Raw genomic sequence first — 23,205 nt, forward strand, 5'->3', positions numbered from 1 at the left:
GATTAGCTGCATGAGTTGATCAATTTCCATAATCTTCTGATTCTGTTTCACAAAAACCCTTTCCTTTCTTAATGAGTTATTATTGCAATGGAAAACATTTAGTCACTTCCACCTACAAACCACCCACCCACAAAGACGTGCGCATGCATCCATACTGTACAAACACACACAGACGCACACACACGCTCTACTCCAATTCTTGTTTCCATTCTCATTGTCTCAGTGGCCAGGATGTTTCAGAGTCGTATCACCATTCTATGTATGGATTGTCCAGTTATCTCATACATTTTCAAGCCTTTAATATGTTTCATTTTCTGCTCTTCCCCTCCAAATTGATTGCCTCTCCTGTTGGTAAATGCAATTTGGTAACCACAAATCGAATCAAAACTGCATTCCTGGGCACACGATGGAGCAGCCGAGTGACTGGGTGCCCACTTAATGTTGATCTCTCCCACAGCCAGCCAGACTACCAACCAGCCACAGGCTATTTTCATCTCTTAATTTTCCCAAAAATGATAGTCATATATTAGCTGATGTTGACGCTAACCTTATCTATAGTAATTCACAACCTCTTTTGTGGCCGATTTGTGCAGCCTCCTCACAGTACTTCAGGATTCATTTACCATTCTTTCTTCACCCAAACTTTCTCTGAGGCTTTCCCCATGTAGAACAACAAACTGTTACTTTACTGTTCTATTGCTGTTGATTTAATCAGTCATTCCAAATCTACAGTACCAGTCAAAAGTTTGGACACACCTACTCATTCAAGGGTATTTCTTAATTTTTACAATTTTCTACATTGAATAATAATAGTGAAGACATCAAAACTATGAAATGACACATATGTAATCATGTATTAACATAAAAATTGTTAAACAAACCAAAATATATTTTATATTTCAGATTATCCAAAGTAGTCACACCTTGCTTTGACAACTTTGCACACTCTTGGCATTCTCTCAACCAGCTTCATGAGGAATGCTTTTCCAACAGTCTTAAAGTAGTTCCCACATATGCTGTGCACATGTTGGCTGCTTTTCCTACACTTTGCGGTCCAACTCATCCCAAACCATCTCAATTGGGTTGAGGTCGAGTGATTGCGGAGGTCAGGTTATCTGATGCAGCAATCCATCACTCTCCTCCAAATAGCCCTTACACAGCCTGGAGGTGTGTTGGTTCATTGTCCTGTAAAAAAAACAAATGATAGTAAATCAGATGGGATGGCATTTCGCTGCAGAATGCTGTTGTAGCCATGCCGGTTAAGTGTGCCTTGAATTCTAAATAAATCAGTGACAGTGACACCAGCACAGCACCCCATCACAACTCCTCCTCCATGCTTCACGGTGGGAACCACACATGTGCAGATCATCCGTTCGCCTGCGTCTCACAAAGAAATGGCAGTTGGAACCCAAAATCTCAAATTTGGACTCATCAGACCAAAAGACAGATTTCCACAGGTCAAATGTCCATTGCTTGTGTTTCTTGGCCCAAGCAAGTATCTTCTTCTTATTGGTGTCCTTTAGTAGTGGTTTCTTTGCAGCAATTTGACCACGAAGGCCTAATTTACGCAGTCTGCTCTGAACAGTTAATGTTGAGATGTGTCTGTTACTTGAACTCTGTGAAGCATTTATTTGGGCTGCAATCTGAGGTGCAGTTAACTCTAATGAACTTATCCTCTGCAGCAGAGGTATCTCTGGGTCTTACTTTCCTGTGGCAGCCCTCATGAGAGCCAGTTTCATCAAAGCACTTGAATGTTTTTTGCGACTGCACTTGAAGAAACTTACAAAGTTCTTGACATTTTCCAGATTGACTTACCTTCATGTCATGATGGACTGTTGTTTCTCTTAGCTTATTTGAGCTTTTCTTGCCATAATATGGACTTGGTCATTTTACAAAATAGGGCTGTCTTCTGTATACCACCCCTACATTGTCACAACACAACTGATTGGCTCAAATGCATTAAGAAGGATAGAAATTCCACAAACTAACTTTTAACAAGGCACACCTGTTAATTGTTAAAAAACTGTTAAATGCATTCCAGGTGACAACCTCATGAAGCTGGTTGAGAGAATACCAAGAGTTTGCAAAGCTGTCATCAAGGCAAAGGGTGGCTACTTTGAACAATCTCAAATATATTTTGATTTTTTTAAACTTTTTTGGTTACTACATGATTCCATATGTGTTATTTCATAGTTTTGGTGTCTTGACTATTATTCTACAATTTAGAAAATAGTAAAAATAAAGAAAAATCCTGGAATGAGTAGGTGTGTCCGAACATTTGACTTGTACTGTCACGTCCTGGCCAGTATAAGGGTTAATCGGTATTGTAGTTTGGTCAGGACGTGGCAGAGGGTATTTGTTTTATGTGGTTCGGGGTGGTGTTTTGGAAAAAGGGTGTTTGATTTAGTATTTCCGGGTTTTTGGGTTATGATCTTTGTTTACGTATTTCTATGTTTATCTAGTTAGTTGTATGTCTATGTTTGGTTAATTGGGGTGGACTTCCAATTGAAGGCAGCTGTGTGGTGTTGCCTTTGATTGGAAGTCCTGTATTAGTTGGGTGTGTTTGTTTGTTTAATTGTGGGAGATTGTTCTGTGTTTAGCCTTGTGCCTTGCCAGACTGTCGGTATATCGTTCGTTCGCTTGTGTTGTTATTTTTGTACGTTCATTTCGGGAAGTTAATAAATGTTGAAAATGAACAAACACAGTCCTGCTGCATTTTGGTCCTCGTTCACCGACGATAACCGTGACAGAATCTCCCACCAAACCAGGACCAAGCAGCAGAGGAAGGAGCAGTGGGATTTTGAGTTGGACTATGGTGAGAGATGGACTTGGGAGGAGATCTTGAAGGGAGAAGGCTCCTACACTTGGGAGGAAATCCAAGCAGGAAAAGATCGCCTTCCATGGGGACAGGTGGTAAGAGAGAGAGAGGAAAGGCGAAAGGCTGGTATGGACCGGGAACGTTTCCGAGGAACACGACTGGCGTTGAAGCACGAGAGGCACCCCCAAGAATTTTTTTTGGGGGTCACACGGGTAGTTTGGCTAGGCATAGGAAGAGCCGGAAGCCAGCTACCCGTGGTTATATGGAGGAGCGTATGAGGTGGAGAGCGCCATGTTTCGCTGAGGAGCGCACTATCTCACCCATATGCACGCACAGTCCGGTGCGTGTTATTCCAGCCCCTCGCAGGTGCCGTGCTAGAGCGGGCATCCAGCCTGGTAGGAGGATGCCTGCGCAGCGCATCTGGTCGCCGGTACGCCTCCGAGGACTAGGCTACCCAACTCCTGCTCTACGCACGGCTACCATCAGGCCCCTGCACAGCCCAGTCTGCCCTGTACAAGCACCCCGCTCATACAGGGCTACTAGTTTCATCCAGCCAAGACGGGTTGTGCAGGAGGTAAGATCAAGACCGACTGTGCACCTCCATAGCCCTGGGTTTCCAGCTCCTGTCTCTCGTGCGGACCCGGAAGTGCGTCAACCCAGTCCGACTCGTCCTGTCCCCGCTCCCCGCACTAGCCTGGAGGTGCGTGTTCTCAATCTGGTACGCCCAGTACCAGCACCACGCACCAGGCTTCAAGTGCGTAAACCCAGCCTCGCCAGTCAACAGTCACCAGTCAACAGTCACCAGAGCTGCCCGCCAGTCAACAGTCGCCGGAGCTGCCCGCCAGTCAACAGTCGCCTGAGCTGCCCGCCAGTCAACAGTCGCCGGAGCTGCCCGCCAGTCAACAGTCGCCGGAGCTGCCCGCCAGTCAACAGTCGCCGGAGCTGCCCGCCAGTCAACAGTCGCCGGAGCTGCCCGCCAGTCAACAGTCGCCGGAGCTGCCCGCCAGTCAACAGTCGCCGGAGCTGCCCGCCAGCCCTGAACTGCCGGAGCGGCCCGCCAGCCCTGAACTGCCGGAGCGGCCCGACTGCCCTGAACTGCCGGAGCGGCCCGACTGCCCTGAACTGCCGGAGCGGCCCGACTGCCCTGAACTGCCGGAGCGGCCCGCCAGCCCTGAACTGCCGGAGCGGCCCGCCAGCCCTGAACTGCCGGAGCGGCCCGACTGCCCTGAACTGCCGGAGCGGCCCGACTGCCCTGAACTGCCGGAGCGGCCCGACTGCCCTGAACTGCCGGAGCGGCCCGACTGCCCTGAACTGCCCCGAGCTGCCAGACTGCCCTGAACTGCCCCGAGCTGCCAGACTGCCCTGACCGCCCCGAGCTGCCAGACCGCCCCGAGCTGCCAGACCGCCCCGAGCTGCCAGACTGCCCTACAGCCAGGAACGGCCAGAACCGGAGCCACCTCCAGAGATAGGTGGGTTGGGGAGGGGGGGTGTAGCACAGTGCCGTCGTTGACGGCAGCCACCCTCCCTTCCCTCCCTTTAGTAGGAGGGAATTTTTCTTTTGGTGTTGTTTGGGGTTATTTTTGTTTATTTTTGTTAAGGTGCTTCCGGGGTTAGCACCTTTAAGGGGGGGGGTACTGTCACATCCTGGCCAGTTTAAGGGTTAATTGGTATTGTAGTTTGGTCAGGACGTGGCAGAGGGTATTTGTTTTATGTGGTTCGGGGTGGTGTTTTGGAAAAAGGGTGTTTGATTTAGTGTTTTTGGGTTATGATCTTTGTTTAAGTATTTCTATGTTTATCTAGTTAGTTGTATGTCTATGTTTGGTTAATTGGGGTGGACTTCCAATTGAAGGCAGCTGTGTGGTGTTGCCTTTGATTGGAAGTCCTATATTAGTTGGGTGTGTTTGTTTGTTTAATTGTGGGAGATTGTTCTGTGTTTAGCCTTGTGCCTTGCCAGACTGTCGGTATATCGTTCGTTCGCTTGTGTTGTTATTTTTGTACGTTCATTTCGGGAAGTTAATAAATGTTCAAAATGAACAAACACAGTCCTGCTGCATTTTGGTCCTCCTTCACCGACGATAACCGTGACATGTATTGTACATCTACAAACATTAATGAGTTATACTAATGTCAGTATCAGGGTTGGGGTAAATGTATTTTAAATTCCAGTCAATTCAGAACTCAAACCAAACTCAAAATTATTCTCATTGAAAAGCATTAAAGATAATTGGAATTGAGTCTGCTTTCTCAATTGACTGGAAATTAAATTGAATTGACCCCAACACTGGTAAGTTTAGTCAAAACGGAGTACAAAACAATCACACTTGTCCAGCTACTTGGCTTCTACTGTGCCTCTACCAGCATGTCATAATCTCTCAAGACACAGTCATTCACATTCATACAGATGCCGGAGAGGCACAGTCATTCACTGTGTCATAGAGATGCCTGAGAGGCACGGTCATTCACTGTGTCATCGAGATGCCTGAGAGAAACAGTCAGGGTGGCGGTTCCGTCCGTCTGGCCCAATTTAAGAACAGGCATGTAATTGTCTAAATGAATTACAACAGGACACATCTGGAGGGTTAGGCAGACAATACTGTAATGTCTGACCGTAAATGAAGACATAAATGACCATAGCATCGGGTTTTTATTTTTTATTTAACCTTTATTTAACTAGGGTGAATGGTTGCGAGTAAAAGGTAATATGGAACATCTGCTGCTATCTGTTGTATGGATTTATAGTGGGTTGGGTTACAGACTGCCTTGATAGTTAGAAACATCAGAATCTGCAGCTATTTGTTTTATGGATTTATGGTGGATTAGGTTACAGAATGCCTCGATAGTTAGCTGCAGACTCTGTTTCTATCTGTTGTTTGGATTTATGGTGGATTAGATTACAGAATGCCTCGTTGGGTGATTTGTCTTCTAGGGAGATATGAGGTGTCCAGTTTATATGATTTTCTTTTATCATATTCATTGTTTACTGATTGTCATTCAATGGGCAGTTCTGGGTAAATTTGATGTGAATACAATCCCTACAGTATAATAAAAAATCCCCATATTGACCTCTATCAAAGTTTCAGTTGCTTATTAATGTTTCTATATACATTCTGAAAATGTTCTGAAGAACCCTGGGCACAACGTTTGATTCTGCACACAGGGAAGCTATTTAGGCCCCTTGCTTTTTTCAATTTTACTAACGACATGCCACTGACTTTGAGTAAAGCCAGAGTTTCTACTGTATGTATGCGGATGACTCAATGCTATACACGTCAACTACTACAGCGACTGAAATTACTGCAACACTCAACAAAGAGCTGCAGTTAGTTTCAGAGTGGGTGACAAGGAATAAGATAGCCCTAAATATTTCTAAAACTAAAAGCATTGTATTTGGAACAAAACACTCACTAAACCCTAAACCTCAACTAAATCTTGTAATAAATAATGTGGAAATTGAGCAAGTTGAGATGACTAAACTGCTTGGAATAACACCAGATTGTTAACTGTCATGGTCAAAGCATATTGACGCAGTAGTAGCTAAGATGGGGAGAAGTCTGTCTATAATAAAGCAATGCTCTGCCTTAACAACACTATCAACAAGGCAGGTCCTACAGGCCCTAGTTTTGTTGACTACTGTTCAGTCATGTGGTCAGGTGCCAAAAAAAATGACTTAGGAAAATTGCAATTGGCTCAGAACAGGGCAGCATGGCTGGCCCTTGGATGTACACAGAGAGCTAATATTAATAATATGCATGTCATTCTCTTCTGGCTGAAAGTGGAGGAGAGATTGACTTCATCGCTACTTTTATTTATGAGAGGTATTGACATGTTGAATGCAGCGAGCTGTCTGTCTAAACTACTGGCACACAGCTCGGACACCCATGCATACCCCACAAGACATGCCACAAGAGGTCTCTTCACAGTCCCCAAGTCCAGAACAGACTATGGGAGGCACACAGAACTACATAGAACCATGACTACATGGAACTCTATTCCACATCAAGTAACTGACGCAAGCAGTAAAATTAGATTTAAAAAAAACTGATAAAAAAACACCTTATGGAACAGCAGGGACTGTGAAGAAACACAAACATTAGCACAGACACATGCATACACACACACACACACACACACACACACATACGATAACATACGCACTATACATACACATGGATTTAGTACTGTAGATATTGGGTAGTGGTGGAGTAGGGACCTGTAGGGCACACAGTGTGTTGTGAAATCTGTGAATGTATTGTACTGTTTTAAAACTGTATAAACTGCCTTAATTTTGCTGGACCCCAGGAAGAGTAGCTGCTGCTTTGGCAGCAGCTAATGGGGATCCATAGTAAATACAAATACACACGCAGACAGTGACTCCGTCAGGAGAGTTTCTCATGTTGATGTCAGACAACCTAATGGCTAGCTGGAATCTCGTTAGGGTCTTTATTGACATTGTGTTTCATTAACTTGATAGATGACATCTCTTAAGGCATGGTTCCACAGTAGTCAACAGCTCTGCGCCAAAGAGAGTGTCTAGTCTGCGGTCAAAGATGGCTCTCAACAGGTTTGGCCCTAATAGCGTACAGTTTACTACCACTGCCATGCCCTGCCTGTGTCACAACATGTCTGCATTCTACACATTTATTATATAATAAAAGCCTCTTAACAGCACCCCTCGATGACCCCGGCACATGCGGGTGCGCACGCGCACACACACACACACACACACACACACACACACACACACACACACACACACACACACACACACACACACACACACACACACACACACACACACACACACACACACACACACACACACACACACACACAGTGTTCTGCTCACTCTCTTGGCACATGATCCAGGTCAGGTCCATATGGGAAGTGTATTAGAAGAACCTCTGACTGACCTTTATAAAGGTTCATACTTAGTTGAAAAGAAAGACTTTGTTCATAGTGAGAGGTATCTAAAATGTATCATCTATAGCTTCTATGAAATAATTATCCTGTAATGTATATGATCAGAAAGGTCTGCCAAAAGCCCCATCTACATTGGGATTAGTTACTATAGCAAAAGATTATCATCCATATCCCTGCCCCCAACTCCAGGGATACCTCTAATCATTGCGCCTGTCCTCATACAACGTTTTCCCAACAGCATGTGATGGCTACTACACATAAAGGGACATAATAGTCTGGTTAACAGCCCTTGCAGTGCACAAAATTGCAAAGATCACTTCAAAAAGAAGGGATGACACTTAATCCAAAACAAGTTTGGAATACTTAATCTCTCAGTTGCATCGCAGGAATCACAAATACTGTGTCCATTTCAATCTCCATGGATTATTACAGCCTTGTCGTGGACATCATAAAAATAGGTTTTCATATACATTCCACTACACGTAGTCGGCAGTCATTTCGCAACATCTCAGTGAATTTTAGCACTGTCAAAATGACACCCACATCCAGACTGTACCTGATTGTTGGGTTGGGTGATTTAAAGTTTAGTCAAGGGGATGAGAGTGATAGTAGGGTAAATTGATGATGGGTACCTAAGGCCAAGTCTGTCTCAGTCCACCACTGCCTGCCCAGCCAAGTGCAAGCCAGGGACAGGGACAGTCAGGGACATGACTAGGCCACCCCAAGGTCTCCTACATTTAATTTCCGTTCTGCTTAGTCAACCAAGTACAGAGACACAATCCTTGGAGGAACTGGGAGAGACTGACGGATTGGTGCGGAGGGGGAGAGAGGGAGACTGGAGGAGAGGAGAAGTGAGGAGGGAGAGAGACTGGAGGTGAGGAGGGAGACCGAGAGAGAGACTGGAGGTGAGAAGTGGTGGGGCGGGAGAGAGAGAGAGAGAGAGAGAGAGAGAGAGAGAGAGATTGGAGGAGAGGAGTAGTAAGGAGGAGGCAGAGAGAGACTGGAGGAGAGGACTTGTGAGGAGAGAGAGAGGGACTGGAGGCGAGGACTGGTGAGGAGAGAGAGAGGGACTGGAGGAGAGGAGTAGTGAGGAGGGAGTGCGAGAGAGAGAGAGAGAGAGACTGGAGGAGAGGAGTAATGAGGAGAGAGAGAGAGATAGGGCTCTTAAGTTGACTAATGGCAGTCACTTTTCACACGCGCTTCTTTTTATTGTTTTTATTGTAGTCATAAAAATGGTTTTGTGTCTAGCTTTTAATGTGTCATCTGTGTTACTATAGATGAATACATCCCTATTTGTTTCTGTGGATGTTGAGCAGAACAATGTCTACACCATTATACTGGATACTGCCAACCAAGCCAGCTTGTATGAACAACATTTTAGGCTTGATTGACAGAGATAAATGTCCAAGGGATTCCAACACAAAACTTAATCAACCTTTTTTGCTCAATAGTCATGACACATTCCTATAATTTCAGAGCAATTCTTCGCACAGAGAACAGCATTGCACAGGTGTGACAGCTAGCCATAGTGAAAGGTACTGTTGCTATAAAATCTTTCGGGAATATGCTAAACCTACAGTATGTAAAACCCATTAGGCTACCTTATTGACACATTACGTAAAGCTTCTTCTTTGGGTTCTATAAAAGCACTTTGTATATGCAATGTATTATAATGATAATATAATAACATAATATACCTGTAATTCATTAGCATAATGTAGGCTACCTTATACTCAATCACATACTGTATCTGCAGTTGGTTAAACACCTGGTTTGGGAGTAGTGAAATGCCTGTGTTAGGACACACCAATTTATCTTATAGCCTGCTCCCTTGTTCGCACTCCTCAAATTAAACCTAGTTTATTGATTCTGACTCCTTCTGTTTCTAATTCTTGAGGGGACTACGTTTCTCTACAACACTATCCCACAGAGATATCCAGATGATCTCTGTTTTCTGTGTTAATGAACTGTAGGGAAACAATAAAGCTTGTAGAACTTACAGAGCTTGTACTGTGGCAGTTGAAAGTTGAATATAAAATGTCGTACCTCGACAAGTGTTGTTGCTGTGCACAAGTGACAAAATGCTAATTTAATATTCAACTTACTGACAGTTAGCTTTTGTAAACAGGTGGCTATGTGCAATGCTGTCAGAGTTGTTTGTTACCGCCTACTTGAATGCAGAAATACACCCACATGTCTAGGAAAAGGCCTATAGAGAGCTTTTATGTTTCGGGTTTTGATAAGTGGAGTTTGACGATCGAGTTGGTAAGAAACTATTGGCAGATTGTGTAATGCATTGCCAAGTTTGTCAACAAGCACACCCCTAAATCAGAATTCCTTGACAACTGTAAGGAAAGAACAATGGCCAAATGTAAAGTAGGTGTAGGCCCTATTTAATTCATAGTGTCGCCTATTTCTGACTCATCATAGAGTGAGGTTGGTGTGATTGACTTCAACACTTAACCTCAACACTCGCTTAGTGCTTTTGAGACTGATGTGATTGATTTCAACACTTAACCTCAACATTCTTACATGCTGGCCACACCAAAATAAATACATTTAAATATACATGTTATTCAATTATTGCTCCCACACCGCTCGCACGCGCCAACGAGCATCTGTGTTGCCAAGGGCTAAAATAGAAGTCAGTTCTATTTGTGACGCTGATCGCGGTGCAAGTCCTGCCTCTCCCATCTCCTCATTGGTTTATATAGAAGTAGCTACCCATATGCCATCTCCTCATTGGTTATACCCACGTGGGTGATTGAAAGATGAACTGAGTTTGGTCAGTTGTCATGGTAACTATGAGATGCCAATCACCATATAAAGTCCAAAGAAGAAAAAGCCTGGAAGGAGGAGAGATGACTAGAAACGATTCAGTTGACCGTTTTATGTGTGGATTAATTGTCGGAGTAGAGGAACTTGTGCATTTCAGGTAAAATAACAACTCACCGTTTATATCCCAGGACAAATTAGCTAGCAACAGCAAGCTAGCTAGCTAAATTTCCATAAATGTTTAATGCTTTTCAACCTGTCCCCAAATTAATATAATTGGTTCAGAGTTTGTTTTGATATTTTAACCTGCATGTCGTGATCGCGTTTGGTGTAGGGGGCCAAAATCAATTTGCGCCCGATGGTGCACGTGTGTTGTCAACACTCTCTTAGTGTTTTGAGGCTGATGTGGTTTACTTCAAAACTTAACCTCAACACTCTCTTAGTGCTTTTGCAGTCGCATGTTGATAAAAAGAACAGAATAAATCAGGCAGTTATATAGGATCAAGGTGAAAGGGCACTTGACACCTAAGCTCCTCTAAAAAGAAAAAGAAAAGTGAACCAGGTGCTCACTTTCAGAATGTCGGAGTACAAGGAAGGGGTTCTCTAGATACTGAATAGCCTTAATCTACTAATTAATACACACACACCAACTTCTGGCCTTATTTTAGTCATGATGCATTCAAAACACCCTCGAGGCTATATGTGGACCATCAGTTATTACAGACTTACAGTATTTATTTCTATATTGTGAAACCACATTCATACTATGCAACAGACTTATCTCTCTGGACAATTTGATTGTGCACTTGATATTCAGCAAATCCCCCGGTAGCCAAAGATATACGTACCATATCACACATCAAGAGTTGAATTCAATTAAATACTTATATTTCCAACCAACCATGGGGAATTGAAACGCAAAAGGAAGTTGAAATGTAAAAGTAAGCCATGATGCATATCTCAAGTTTGGATTGAAGTTATATTTTCCATATGTCAATTTAGTATTCCACTCACATTCAATGGTTTGTGATAAGTGCGTGTGGTTCTATGGTGTAATGGTTAGCACTCAGGACTCTGAATCCTGCGATCTGAGTTCAAACCTTGATACAACCTAGGGTAGCCAGGTAGCCTAGTGGCTAGCGCATTGGACTGGTAATCAAAAGGTTGCTGGATCAAATCCCCAAGATGAAGAGAAGGCTGTCATTGTAAATAAGAATTTGTTCTTAACTGACTTGCCTAGTGAAATAAAGGTAATAAATAAATATCCTTGTATGTATTGGTGCAGATTGTTGTTTTGGGTAAGATGTGTACAGCATATAGACTCTTACATTCAGAAGACAAACCCAAGGAAAATAGGTCACCTCGACCACTAGGGGCCATCTTCTATTGCGTCATCTTCAGTTCATATGGCAAGAGGAATGATGAATGAACAGAACAAAAGCACAGAGAACCCACTAACCATCCTCTCGAGACTTCTGTATGAAGGCATCCACGCCACTCTCTCCGTAGTTGCCCTCTGACGCCACGGTGGAGACGTAGTTCCAGCGCATGGCCTTGACGATGTCCACCATGGCCTGGGCCTGGTAGGTGTCTGGGGGCACCACGCGCGAGAAGAAGTCATAACGTGTGTTGTCGCTCAGCTCCGGGGCCGTGGAGGCGTAACTCACCTGGGGGATCTAAGGAGAGAGAGAAGAAGGGATGAGTTAACATGGAGAAGAATTTGGAGGAGACGGGGGAGGGTGGGTGGGTGGATGAGTGGGGAACAGCAAACAGTCAGTCTCAGGGGGACAGGAATGGTGATGGATCAGTTGGTAGAGCATGGTGTGTGCAATGCCAGCATTGTGGGTTCGATTCACACAGGGGACCAGTATGAGGAAGTAAGAAAATGTATGCTCTCGTTGCTGTAGAAAGGAGTGTCTGCTAAATGACAAATTTACAACTTGAAGAAGTATTTTCCTGGCTGTGTTGTAGTGGGTGATAGGACTAACTGTTCTGTTTTAGTGGGGAACCATGATTTTAATGCAACAGCTTTCTCTCTCCACCACAGCTAGGTGGTTCATTATCATTGGGCAGCAAGCTCAGAGGCACACACAATCTCTGGAAACACTCAATATTACATCTGACCCAATGCCATCCTGCTGCCAAGTTAGCACCCACCACAGATCCATGCCAAAACAAATATCTGGGCTGGCAGTGGATTGACACAGACTCAGGATTGTGGCTCCCTATCCATTGGCACCACATCCTCTCCAGACCCTTGTCATGTTTTACCAATGTTCAGTGTAAAACTTTAGAAGACGGTTTACCTTTGATAGTTCAGTGGCCTTGTCGTTAGTGTGTTGTCCCTGAGAATGGAAGGTTGGGGATTCGATCCCTGGTTTATTCATACCAAAGACTCTAAAAAAAGGGGTGTACTTGTCCTCACGCTTGAGGACCAGGAGATGGGCCATTGTGGCTCAGACAAGGCTACTTACAGATGTAGGATCTTCATTTTGACCAGTTTCTCAAAGCAGGAAAATAATTAATTATAATTACAGATGCTTTGTAGGGGTTTATACATTTTTAGTTATGACAAAACAAGTCTGACATTTTAAAGTGGACTTTTCATTTCAATCATGTTTTTACACAAATTTCCCTACCACTATTTTTAAAAGCAATGAAACAATTTAGTATTACACCAGTTCATCCATTTAAATCCTAAAACCACTCTACATTTGCAGTCTCGCCATTTGAAATAGGACAAATATAGCACCCACCAAATAATAATAATAATTAGTTTCTCAGACAACACTTAGCTGTAATTTACCGGTAGCCATGGTCCTGGTTATTATTACGTTTTTTACTTTTCTAAAATTTCTCTATTTTATTTCTCTCTGCATTGTTGGGTAGGGCCATTAAGTAAGCATTTCACTGTTTGTCTACACCTGTTGTTTACAAAGCATGTGATTAATACAATTTGATTTGATTTGGTCAGTAGCTTTTACTGTTGTTTATTTACTTTGAGCTGAGGCTAAGAGACAGTATGTAGCCTACGTTTTATTTTATTTATCTATTTTTATTGAACCCTTATTTTACCAGGTAAGTTGACTGAGAACACATTGTCATTTATAGCAATGACCGTGCTTCAGTTGTTAGGGAGCAGCGTAGCCTACTCCATTCAGCTGTCGTGTCTTTGGCATCATTAAAGTGAAAACTTATTTTATCAAATCAATTCTCTGTAATTATTATTACGTGATTAAGCTAATCATGTAAGTGTAATTAACTAGGAAGTCGGGGCACCAAGGAAAATCTTCAGATTACAAAGTTATAATTTTCCTAATATAACTCTTCAGATATTTTAATATCTGATCAATTAGTCTTCTAATTAATGAATCATTCTTTACCTCACGTTAGTCTCATTCCGAACGTCGTAAATCGTTGGTTATCTGCACAAACCCAGTCTTTACTATAAATCATCCATACATCAATTGTCTTAATCATTTATTTACTAACTAACTAAATAATCACAGAAATGCATAACAAACAAACAAAGTAGATATGGTACAAGGAAATGATAGGGGATGTGCCCTAGTGGGCTAAACCGACTGAGAAGGGACTGAGAAGGGCGCGAAAGACAAAAGACACTACACAGTTGATAATTATAATACTTGAAATGTCATACCTTTGCACATGAACGCTCACTCATTCGGGAATAATTGCAATCAATATATATATTTATGCTCAGTGTGTCGTCATGATATCTGTTGGAATCGTCCGTCTTTCTGTTGGAAAGGTCATCTGAACTTCTCTTTGTGTCCCTGGAGTTTTTGTCGTTAGAATGGTCACTTCAGAGTTCCATTCAGAAATGTTCTTATAGAATAGATGTTTCGGCGGTTGTCAGTCTTCGCACTCAATGGTACATAATTCCTAGCTGCAGACTAGTAATTAGTATAGAAGATTTGCTCTTATTCGGTCGGTATCGATAGTCTCAGAGTTTAACCACGTGGTATGGTTAAGAATTCAGCAACCATAACAACCTTAGCTTGTCCTGAGGTTTTTCTGGTCTCTACTCAAACCTTAGCTCCCTCAGCTGACCGAGGTAGGCATGGTCCGAAGATGATTTCTCCAGGTGGGGGTTTTATTCGGAACTGTGAAAAAGCTGTCCCATGACGCCAGATCGATGTCTGTGCTCATGGGGGCGGGCCAATTACTTAGTGAAACTTTAAACAGAAATACAATTCTCTCACATTAATGGTTTAAAATCACAGATGCAAGCCTCAGAATGGAGGCTCCTGTATAAACAGAGTTATGGTAATGTGGCTGTATTGTCTTTCCTGAGGCCACAATCATAAAACAAAAGGGACCGGTCGTAGGTGGATTCTCCACCGACCATTTTACACATTCTCCAAAACATGGATATTGTTCAGTTCTCAAATTCTGTGATGTAGAAGAAGTTCCTTTGTTCTACTGTGAAACTCTCTCTGACTCCCTCTCTGAGGAGAGAGTCTCTTCTAGGAATTTACGACCTGAGATAACAGAACCTGGGTGTAAGAGGGAGAGAGAGGGAAGGCACTCGCTATACCCAAAGAGGGCCACGTCATGACACAGCGTTACATGAAAATGCACAAATACATTTTAGCATTTCGATAACCCTTAAATTCTCTGCTCAGTTAAAGATGTCATTAGGTTGGGTAAAAAGCTACTGCATAACGCAGTAAAGAAAACACTTATATTTTACTATCTCTTTATTTGCCTGTTTGGTAGCATATGGTATAGTAGCTACAGTGCAGTAGGTCTATGGTGTTTGCTGTCCTATACCACAACCAGGCCTGTTTTAGTCCACTCAAGCCGTAGCTGGGTTTGAAAAGTATTCAAAGAGACAGGTTAGAGACCAGAGTCCCTGAAGGGCTCCAGCATGACCCACAAGATGCTTTGACCCTCAGTTCTATTTCCCTGATGTAGTAGTTGCCTTGCCATGAAGTCCATAATAAGGGACATGAGCAGCCTGCAGTACTGTGCTTAATGTGGGTAGACTCAGGAAATAGAGTTGATAGTTGAAACACTTCAATGCAACTGTAATAGTTAGCATCAATAAAGGCTCATTTCGAATTCACAAAAAAGGGAAAGGGGAATGTTTCACACTATATTTTTGAAGTTTGCCTTTATACAGTACATAATTGTATGAACAGATTCAGTCTTGATACATGGAAGTATTCTCAGCTCAATTTCACAGTATATGTAGTGTACAGAGTACTGTTCCAGGCCAAAGAACAGTGATGCCTTTTAAATGCTCTTAATGCTTTGTTGGTGAGTATAACCTCACATTAAGGGGGCGACTGCCTGTGATGTTGTTCTAGTTAAAGAAGATAATGAAACAGTTTTTCTTCCACAGATAGGAGGAACCAATGTCCTGATCGGCAGTATAGCCCTACTGTTTGTTACTTTGTCTTACTTAAATACAGTATATTAAAGAAAGAAAGCTGATGGTCACTAATTATACCAACTAAATTAGCTAAGAGTGATTTATATTCTAAGAAATCTCTCTCTAAGAAATCCAAATGCAGTATAATTGTCTATGGAGTATACCTACAAAATGAAGGCACAGCGGGTTTTAGTCCACTAAGTGCCTTCATGTTAATGAAATTGAGAATGCCTCGCAGGGACTGTGATGGGATACTATCAAGAATAGAGAGTATCAAATTACATCATTCTCACGGGGATATCTAATTTGAGATGCTCAAAACATTAAGTGTTCTAATTCGGACCCAAATAAGACAAGATGTGTCAGTATATAGGCCAAGTAGGTATTGAGTTTAAAGGGTCTTTGAACTTTGACCTTAGAGAGTTAATGATGTGTGGCAGTGTTAAGACTATGGCATCAATAAATCAATATTTCTCCTAAAGCTGTATCGCATGGATTTAGTTGGATAAATGTTTAATCATGGCATACAAATGTAATGGTAGCTAGTATAAAACTGGAAGCAGATTTTAAACGGTGACCATTGTGGAGTACCATTGTTAACCAGATATTCCTTTGGGTGCTATTCCTGTTAAAGTGTAGCCATCTGTATGTCTGTTATGTTGCTAGTATGCATATTATAATTGGATACTTGCGGTTAACAACTGTTTAAGCACAATTAACAAGTCAAGAACTTGAAATTCTCAGGCTTGCATTTTATCAAGCACTCTTTGGAATGTAAATGAAGTTGCGGGAAAGATCACAGCTAAAGCTGAAAGACATTGAGTGACTAAACCAGAAGGTGTTTTTTCAGCTTTTTTTATCAACCTGGCTAAGCACTGTAACATCACTTCACACACAAAGTGTCAAAGCAAACATATGCACAGCGGATACGTATTGTCTGCCAAGCTTTATAATTGCTGTGATTGTATGGTTACTAAAGAACGCTTCCAGAAATAGCAGGTCTCTGTAAGAAGAATTTCCGCCCTATTAATCTGTTACTGAAAACATGGCAATTCATTGGATCCTGGAGGAGACTTGCAAATTAAAAGCCATGCATCAATAACCAGTGTGAATTAAGTTATTTAAATAAATTGTATTCATCAAATGCAGTATGTGTTTGGCTGAGTGTTATCTTTTCTCATGCCTCCTGTTGTACTTCATGGGTCTGTTAGTTAGACAACTGTTCATGAGGCGGAAAAGAATGTGGCATGGGCGCTCAGATCCTCAAAAACGTCTACAGCTGTACCATTGAGAGCATCTTGACTGGCTGCATCACTGCTTGGTATGGCAACTGCAAGGCACCCGACCGCAAGGCACTACAGGGGGTGGTGAGTACGGCCCAGTACATCACTGGGGCCGAGCTCCCTACCATCCAGGACCTCTATACCAGGCGGTGTTAGAGGAAGGCACAATGGATTGTCAAAGACTCCAGCCACCCAAGTCATAGACAGTTCTCTCTGCTACTGTATCGCAAGCAGTACCACTGCACCAATTCTGGAACCAACCGAACCCTGAACAGCTTCTACCCCCAAGCAAGATTGCTAAACAAGACTGCTAAATAGCTAATCACCCAGACTACATATGTTGCAATAGTTTGTGTCGGTGCTAGGGTCAGTCTGTATATCTGGAGTATTTCTCCTGTCTTATCCGGTGTCCTGTGTGAATTTAATTATGCTCTCTCTAATTCTCTCTCCCTCTTTCTCTCTTTTTCTTTCTTTCTTTCTTTCTTTCTTTCTTTCTTTCTTTCTTTCTTTCTTTCTTTCTTTCTTTCTTTCTTTCTTTCTTTCTTTCTTTCTTTCTTTCTTTCTTTCTTTCTTTCTTTCTCTTGGAGGACCTGAGCGATAGGACCCTGCCTCAGAACTACCTGGCCAGATAATTCCTTGCTGTCCCCAGTCCACCTGGTCGTGGTGCTACTGCAATTTCAACTGTTCTACCTATGGAACCCTGACCTGTTCACTGGACGTGCTACCTTGTCCCAGACCTGCTGTTTTCAACTCTTTAGAGACAGCAAGAGTGGTAGAGATACTCTGAATGATCGGCTATGAAAAGCCAATTGACATTTACTCCTGAGGTGCTGACCTGTTGCACCCTCTACAACCACTGTGATTATTATTATTTGACCCTGCTGGTCATCTATGAACATTTGAACATCTTGGCCATGTTCTGTTATAATCTCCATCCGGCACAGCCAGAAGAAGAGGACTGGCCACCCCTCATAGCCTGGATCCTCTCCAGGTTTCTTCCTAGGTTCCGGCCTTTCTAGGGAGTTTTTCCTAGCTACCGTGCTTCTACACTTGCATTGCTTGCTGTTTGGGGTTTTAGGCTGGGTTTCTGTACAGCACTTTGTGACATCAGCTGATGTAAGAAGGGCTTTATAAATACATTTGATTGATTGACCCTTTTTTGGACTAACTCTCTTGCACTGATGCTATGCACACAGACTGGACTCTACCCACACAATCATACATACCTACACCCCAACACACACAAACACACACACACACACACCATGCACACACATGCATACTGACGCCGCACACACATGCATACTGATGCCACACACACACACACTGCTGCTACTGTCTTGTCTATCCTAGTCACTTTAGCTCAATTACCTTGTACCCCTGCACATCGACTCGGTACTGGTACTCCCTGTATATAGCCATGCTATTTTTACTCGTTATTGTGATTCGTTATTCACTGTGTGAATTTATTCCTTGTGTAAAAATTGTTTTATCTTTAACTCTGCATTCTTAGAAAAGGATTCATAAGTAAGCATTTCACTGTTACTCTACAGTGTTGAACCGTATCAAACAGATGAAACTGTTTGACTCCGTTCCATTGATTCCATTCAAGTCATTACAATGAGCCTGTCCTCCTATAGCTCCTCCCACCAGCCTCCTCTGGTCTACACTTGTTGTTAACAAAGCATGTGACAAATAAAATGTGATTTGATTTGATCAGCTGGGGTGAAACAATATAGCCAAACAGAGATATGCTCACTTTGTCAATTAGTGACTAATGAATCACTGCCAATAATAAACAGAATAACATTACTGTTGTTTAACACTACTGTTTACTAGCTGATACAAAGAGCAATTACCTTGCAAGGTCTCTCAATGTGCTTTGTTTTCATTTAATTAAACTCTGACTTTACAAGTCAATCTTGACACTTCATTAGAATTCATTGTCTCACAAGTGATTCTCGCTTTAATAATATGTATTACAGACTAAAGCCTGTCTTTGGGGAGAGGGCTGATGAATGAAGATCCACATGATACACCTCTCTGTTCCACCTGGACCTTCTCTGCAGTCTGGATATCAACCTGACGCCCCATTCTCAAATGTCTAATTTACAATTAAAATAATGCCCTATACCATCAAGACATTTAATGATAACATTTGTAAATGTCCTTAGATTAAATGAGATCCGAACAAGAGTCATCCGGACCTTAAGTAGACATGCCTTTGCACTTATAGCTAAGTGCAGCATCATTACAACACACTGACATTCTGATGCTTTCACATTTACCCATTGGCCTGGAAATCAACTTTCATCTTGCCCACAGTGGAGGTGAGGGTCAATCAATGACAATAATACAGTATATGTATTTTTGTAAATGAGACCAAAATCATGCATATGTTTGCATAAATGTATAAATATAGATCAGTGATGTAAACTTCGACTCTGACCGATTTGTATAATGTGTAATTGTGCTAGTGCTTATTCACAGTAGAAACTTTATCCTTGTGTGGCCCAGCCACATTATGATGTGGACCATGGAGGATGAGTAATATGACCTCAATAACCCCAAATCATTATTGGACCATCCTTTCAATATGCAACATGTCGAGCTCAAGGCGAACCATGCTAGAGAGAGTAGACAGAAGAGTACAGTGGACTATTTTGATATCCAGGTTTGAGAACAGATGACATCATCTTGACAGCAAGTTCATTATTGTCGTAATTTCTCAATCTAGCCACAAAGTACTTTATGGATGACTTAACTTCATTTTGCATCCACTGTCAAATTGCAGCTACATGTAGTCTACTGAGTAGTGGCGCTGCTTCGACTGACAAACACTTGTGCATAAAATGGGTCAGGTCAGCGAGTTGAGAGTTTTGCATCCTTCTTATCCTCTGTAGCTCAGCATTTCGCACAGCATTTTGCTTGCTTCGCCAGGATTGTGGGTTTGAATCCCGGGACCACTCATATCTTGTATTTTTTTATTACACCTTTATTTAACCAGGTAGGCTAGTTGAGAACAAGATCTCATTTACAACTGCGACCTGGCCAAGTTAAAGCAAAGCAGTGCGACACAAACAACAACACAGAGTTACACATGGAATAAACAAACATACAGTCAATAATACAATAGAAAAAGTCTATATACAATGTGTGCAAATGAGGTAGGATAAGGGAGGGAAGGTATAGTGGCAAAATAATTACAAATATATCAATTAAACACTGGAGTGATAGATGTGCAGAAAATGAGTGTGCAAGTAGAGATACTGGGGTGCAAAGGAGAAAAATAAATAACAGTATGGGGATGAGGTAGATGGATGGGCTATTTACAGATGAGCTATGTACAGGTGCAGTGATCTGTGAGCTGCTCTGACAGCTGGTGCTTAAAGCTAGTGAGGGAGTTATGAGTCTCCAACTTCAGTGATTTTTGCAGTTCGTTCCAGTCATTGGCAGCAGTGAACTGAAAGGAAAGGCGGCCGAATTAGGAATTGGCTTTGGGGGTGACCAGTGAAATATACCTGCTGGAGCGCGTGCTACGGGTGGGTGCTGCGATGGTGACCAGTGAGCTGAGATAAGGCGGGGCTTTACATAGCAAAGACTTATAGATGACCTGGAGCCAGTGGGTTTGGCGACAAATATGAAGCGAGGGCCAGCCAACGAGAGCATACAGTACAAAGGTGACAAAATGGATGGCACTGTGATAGGCTGCATCCAATTTGCTGAGTAGAGTGTTGGAGGCTATTTTGTAAATGACATCGCCAAGGTTAGTCAAGGATCGGTAGGATAGTCAGTTTTACGAGAGTATGTTTGGCAGCATGAGTGAAGGATGCTTTGTTGCGAAATAGGAAGCCGATTCTAGATGTAATTTTGGATTGGAGATGCTTAATGTGAGTCTGGAAGGAGATTTTACAGTCTAACCAGACACCTAGGTATTTGTAGTTGTCCACATATTCTAAGTCAGAACCATCCAGAGTAGCGATGCTGGACGGGCGGGCAGGTGTGGGCAGCGATCGGTTGAAGAGCATGCATTTAGTTTTACTTGCATTTAAGAGCAGTTGGAGGCCACGAAAGGAGAGTTGTATGGCATTGAAGCTCGTCTGGAGGTTAGTTAACACAGTGTCCAAAGAAGGGCCAGAAGTATACAGAATGGTGTCATCTGCGTAGAGGTGGATAACAGAATCACCAGCAGCAAGAGTGACATCATTGATGTATACAGAGAAAAGTGTCGGCCCGAGGATTGAACCCTGTGGCACCCCCATAGAGACTGCCAGAGGTCCAGACAACAGGCCCTCCGATTTGACACACTGAACTCTGTCTGAGAAGTAGTTGGTGAACCAGGCGAGGCAGTCATTTGAGAAACCAAGGCTGTTGAGTCTGCCGATAAGAATGTGGTGATTGACAGAGTCGAAAGCCTTGGCCAGATCGAGAAATACAGCTGCATCAACCAGCTGCATCGACTATGTGAAAAGTATGCATGCATTACTAAGTCGCTTTGAATAGAAGTGTCTGCTAAATGGCATACGTTATTCTGTACACAAATCTGAATCTGTGTGCTGGGGGCCCTCTAACCCTGGCCTCTACTGGAGAGAAAAAGATAGTGGCAGGTGAATTTCAGTTATCTAGTGACATGAAAGATTCTTATTAACAAATTTTTACTGAATATTTAAATCAATTCGAAGAATATGGATGATAATTAACATATGTCATAATAGATGGACGATGATTGGTTACCCTCTTCCAGTGAATCATCACTGTTTTGAATATTTGAATCAGATTGTTATTCCCCACTAAATTCATAACAATGATGGGGAATTTGATAAATAAAATAAAACAGGAAGTAGAAAGCCTCTTTCAGGCTAATTAACTGTAATAAGAGAAAATCAAGGTCTTTGGTTTTATTTCTCCTCATGGGTCCAGGTCTCTGTCCTTGTTTCTACTCTGTCTCTATTACCTTCCTCCAAAACTGTAAACCCTTTCACAACTGATACCCTGCTGGCTGCTGCCAAGCAAAGCCTGCATTCGTAATTTTTTCACCAGAAAGAAAAAAATGTTTTTAGTATTCTAGCAGAGCAATGTAAAGTCTGCAGTTTTGTGCTCCAGTTTCGTGTGGATTTAATTTAGAATGCATAGCGTTTTGGCTGTATTTAAATATGTAGAGGTTACACTCTCTAGCCTACTTAGTACATATAGTACAGTGAGGCAACAACATACAGTAGTTACATTAAAACCAATTTTAGAAAGAAAAACATCCACGAACAATGGTGTTTTTATTTTATTATTGTTCTTTTTTCTTTCCATCATAGACTAGAGAAAGATTATAATAACTAATTTAACAGACCCATTGGGTTGTGGTAGCCTATAGCATTTAGCTGTGTCCAGAATTGTAAATGTTGATTTGAAAGTATAGATCCAAGGCACTGTGGGTATTTCATTCCATTGCAGTAAAATTATAAAATGTTGTCTCACCTTTAAGATCTGAAACAATTCGTTTTCTATCTAGTAAGTAGAGGTTATCTTAATTTGCAGCCAGATAGCACAATGAGTGCTGTGGGTAAACTCATTTTAGTGAACTGGCCTAGTTCTGTATCCAATGCTTCTCTTCAATTGTTATCAGCTGGTGTTAACACTAAGACGGGATGGAAGTTTCCCTTTGTTACTGTCAGGCTAAGTGGAGCAGCAAATGGCTGAGTCTGAAGAATAGGAAAACAAAGGCTGCATAATGAGAGAACAAAACAGATTGCGACCACTCAGAGAAGGCGCAAACACTAACCAAGTGGATCTGTGACAGAGACAAAGAGCTGTCTCCACACTTCACATCATGTGATGTAGCTAATATGATGGATTTAAATGACACCTTTTTTTAATTAGAAGTTCACAAACAAAACTCTTGTCACTTTGGCGCATCATTCAGATGTCACAGCACTGATGTATTGCCACTATAAAAGTATCAACATCAAATTGAGAACAGAATATAGAAGATTGAGATTTTGAACCGTTGCAGCAGT

General features: G+C 42.3%; 1 protein-coding gene across 1 annotated transcript in view; it reads right to left on the reverse strand.

Annotated features, from left to right (window-relative positions):
* Window positions 1-23,205, reverse strand: part of LOC106566015 (metabotropic glutamate receptor 4) — a 281,330-nt gene that overhangs the window by 99,653 nt on the left and 158,472 nt on the right. The window contains exon 3 of the mRNA XM_014133787.3: window positions 11,973-12,189. Coding sequence (XP_013989262.1) covers window positions 11,973-12,189 — 217 coding nt within the window. The remainder of the gene's footprint in view (window positions 1-11,972; window positions 12,190-23,205) is intronic.

The sequence above is a fragment of the Salmo salar genome, chromosome 12, assembly GCF_965601325.2.
Source record: "Salmo salar chromosome 12, fSalSal1, whole genome shotgun sequence".
Lineage (NCBI taxonomy): Eukaryota > Metazoa > Chordata > Actinopteri > Salmoniformes > Salmonidae > Salmo > Salmo salar.